Here is a 4,004-nt window from a genome sequence, read left to right as displayed (position 1 = left end):
TCAAATCCCAAAGGAAATTCAAAAGTGTGATATTTTGACAGATGACCACTCCTGGTATCATGTGGTAATTTGATTTAATTTATTATTGTCACACGTACCTGGGTACAGCCAAAAGGTTTGTTTTGCATACAGCACAGGCAGATCATACCATACAAAGTGTATTAGAGTAATAGAACAGAATGAAGAATATAATGTTATGGTTGCAGAGAAGGTGCACAACGAGCGAGATCAATATTATATTTAAAATTTGAGAGGTCCATTCAGAAGTCCAATAACAGCAGGGAAGTAGCTGTTCATGAATCTGTTTGTACATGTGTTTAGGCTTCTGTATATTCTGCCTGACGGAACAGATTATAACCGGGTTTGGAGGGGCCTTTGATTATGTTGGCTGCCTTCCTGATGTCATAATATGCGGATTGTTTGAGGTAATTTGCTGCCGCGGAATCTCCCTTGTCCTGGACCTATCCAGTGATCAGGTGCATACCACAGTATCTACAGAACATTGTTCTTGGATAACAAGAAGATTTAAGGCAAGACAGCAATAAGTTCAAGCACATTTGGTTAATTATTAGAACCTTATCACGCTGGGATAGATATATCTCTTCCCATTTAAAGCAAGAATGTATCTCCTTGTCTCCACCCTCAATGTGACCTCAGTAAATGGGTAGAACCAATATAACATAAACATTTTTATCCTAGGCAACAGACTGAGACTTTTTGGAGTTTGTATTTCACTTTGCTTTGGAGCCAACATAGGTCGCAGCATCTCACATACACTCACGAGCTAGTAACAGAGACATGCTGAATAAGTGATAGTGATGAGTGTCAATGCATTCTCTGTCCTTTTATTCTCATTGATGCTTTTCTATTGATGACTGTCAGCCTTGAAATTGGACGTTGGAGATTGTCTTTACAAACATGTTTGACCACCTTATCTTCAATAACCACTCCACGACTTTAGGGCTCAAACTAGGGACTATTTAGTCTATGATTTTGAGTTGTTAAACCAGGGTGTTTTCTGCTTGTTTAGACAATCCTACGATGAAATTCAAAAAATTACAAAGCTCTCCTGGTGTCTGAGCCAAAATACACCACTCAGTCAACATCACTATGACACATGAATAGTTAACTGGTTTGTTAACCATATGATTTGTTATTGGTGGACATGCTGTGTGCAAAGTAGTTCATATTTTGAACAAAAATAACAATAAAACTAACTTCTATTTCTACACAGTGGGAGAATGACAAAGTAGGAAATCCAGGGATCAGGTCCTTGGTCCCTTGTGCAGCAAAATTCTCATTCATGTTTTCAACTCCCTGCATGCATCTCTTCCCTACCTGTATGACTTTATTTCTTTAAACTCCCTCCAAGATCTCTGTGTTTCTCCAATTCTGGCCTCATCAGCATTTTAGATTTATTGTATTTTACCTTTTACAGTGGTCACTGTACCTTCATCAACGTTAGCCTTCACTTTAAAAAGTGCCCTCTTTGACTAGTTTTGGTCATGTCAAAATATCTCCTTACATGGATCATTACTACATTATAGTTCATTATGTTGCTGTGAAGTTTTACCACATTAAAAACACAGTATAAAACAGGTTATTGTTGACAGTACTGTTACCTTGTTAGAATGGCCAACATTCACGGGAAATGCAAGGCTTAGCCAATGAGTGTGTAATTGAATGTAAACCCCAAATTGAAAGAAGTTGTTCAGATTGAGCTATGTACACAAGATGCTGCCTGGTCCTGTAGCTGCAAACCAAATTTCTGAGCACTTTTCCTTTTGTTGTGGCTCACCACCACCTTCTTAAGAGCAATTAGGGATAGTCAATAAGTGTGGGCCTTATCAGCGATAACTGCATCGAACAAAGTTTAAAAATCTTCTATTTGATATAGGTAACTCATTCTGTAATCATAGAGTCCTACTACACACAAAGGAACCCACCCATCATCACTGCACACCTCACTGTCCTCCCATTCCACCTGTTTTTGCCCCACAACCTTGTAACTTTTTATGCTTAAAATCTGAATCGAGACAGTGCTACGCCTGGTTGAGACAGTTTTGTGAGGTTGGAACATATTGCCGGATGCAACAAAAACAAAGCATACATTATGATAAGTCTTTTAGCCCAGAAGGTAACAATGACGTTCCCACTGAAAGCAACTGCATACTGTAAACCACATCAACTTTATATAATTTTCAAACTGGAAATGTTGGTGAATCTCCCAGTGGAAGCTGTCTTTCACTCGCAGGGTGAATTATAGAAAGCTCCAAAATTATTAATGGTCAAGTCAGTCCAGATAATACTCAAAAAATCAGTAGCATATCCCTAAGATGTGGAATTTTCAGTCAAGATCATTTCTTTAAAGAGCATTAAACAAAGATCATTTCTTTGTTTGATGCTAATAAGTCCATAAGACCATAAGACATAGGAGCAGAAATCAGACCATTCGGCCCATCAAGTCTGCTCTGCCATTCAATCATGGCTGCTAAGTTCCTCAACCCCATTCTCCTGCTTTCTCCCCATAACAATCAAGAACCTATCTATCTCAGTCTTAAATGTAATCAATGACCTGGTCTCCACAGCCTTCTGTGGCAGTGAATTCCATAGACTCACCACTCTCTGGCTGAAGAAGTTTCTCCTTATCTCTGTTCTAAAAGGTCTTCCCTTTACTCTAAGGCTGTGCCCTCAGGACCTAGACTCTCCTACCAATGGAAGCATCTTCCCAACATCCATTTTGTCCAGGCCATTCAGTATGCTGTAAGGTTCAATGAGATCCCCCTTCATCCTTCTAAACTCCAATGAGTATAGTCCTAGAGTCCTCAAACGTTCCTCATATGTTAAGCTTTCCATTCCTGGGACCGTTCTCGTGAACCTCCTCTGAACCTGCTCCAGGGCCAGTACATCCTCCCTGAGAAATGGGGCCCAAAACAGCCCACAATACTCCAAATGTGGCCAGACCAGAGCCTTATAAAGCCTCAGTAGTACATCCCTGTTTTTATATTCAAGTCCTTTTAAAATAAATGCCAACATTACATTTGCCTTCCTGACTACTGACTCAACCCGCAAGTTTACCTTGAGAGAATCCTGGACTAGAACTCCCAAGTCTCTTTGCACTTCAGACTTCTGAATTTTCTCCCCATGCTCCTTAAACCGTACCTTTCATCAAGCTTTTGGTCACCAATTTTCCTTATCCAACTGTGTCAAATTTGTATTTGAAAAGTCTGACAATAAAGGTGCTACATTAATGCAGGTCTGTCCCCAGGGATGAGGGGAGTTGAGGGGCAGAAGCTGTTGCTGTAGACAGTCGGTGATGAGCTTCACACTGGGGAGGAATTGGCGGGAAGGAGGGGGCGGGGTCAGGGAGGGGGCGGGGTCAGCGCCGGGTGTCGGTGGTGGCGGCGGCGGCGGTGGGCGTGGCCGGGGGGGGGGGGGGCTGGTCGTGGGGGGCGGGCCCGGAGCAGCGAGTTTGGCTGGGCTGCTCGGGTTTGGTTGAAGCGGCAGCGGGTTCGGATCGAGACCGAGAGGCGGAGCAGGAGCGGCTCCGGACTGAGGGATCTGCTTCGGGTTCTCTGAAGTTTTTAAATCTTTCCTTCGCTCTGCGGTTTGCTTTCATCTTTGATGGTGAAATGTCCGAGAAGGTGCACTCGACCACGGAACGGACAGTGAAATGTGAGTGAGACCGAGACCGAGAGGGGGAGGGGAGAGGAGAGGCAGATGGGGAGAGAGCCCGGGGAAGAGGGAGGGGTTGGGGGCAGGAGGTTGGGTGTGGGGGTGTGGGGGTGTGGAGGTTGGAGGAGAGCCCAAGGAGAGGGGGTGGGTGTGCGGAAGAGCCTGGGGAGAAGGGGTTGAGGAGCAGAGAACCCGGGGACAGGGGAAGAGAGCCCCTGGCGAGAGAGCAGGGAGAGAGCCCGCAGAGAGGGGCTGAGGGGAGAAGGGGTTGGGAGAAGGGGTTGATCCCGGGGACAGGGGGGAATGCAGGGGGAGAGGGGCTGAGGGGA

At 44.6% G+C, this 4,004-nt stretch overlaps 1 protein-coding gene across 1 annotated transcript in view; it reads left to right on the top strand.

Moving 5' to 3' along the window:
* The first annotated feature begins 3,472 nt into the window (after positions 1-3,472).
* LOC109916628 (protein phosphatase 3 catalytic subunit alpha-like) overlaps positions 3,473-4,004 on the top strand; it is a 286,452-nt gene continuing 285,920 nt past the window's right edge. The window contains exon 1 of the mRNA XM_048613193.1: positions 3,473-3,675. Coding sequence (XP_048469150.1) covers positions 3,633-3,675 — 43 coding nt within the window. The 5' untranslated portion in view covers positions 3,473-3,632. The remainder of the gene's footprint in view (positions 3,676-4,004) is intronic.

The sequence above is a fragment of the Rhincodon typus genome, chromosome 1, assembly GCF_021869965.1.
Source record: "Rhincodon typus isolate 14 chromosome 1, sRhiTyp1.1, whole genome shotgun sequence".
Taxonomy (NCBI): domain Eukaryota; kingdom Metazoa; phylum Chordata; class Chondrichthyes; order Orectolobiformes; family Rhincodontidae; genus Rhincodon; species Rhincodon typus.
Note: the sequence above shows the minus strand (reverse complement) of the source record. Positions and strands in the feature narration are given on the sequence as shown.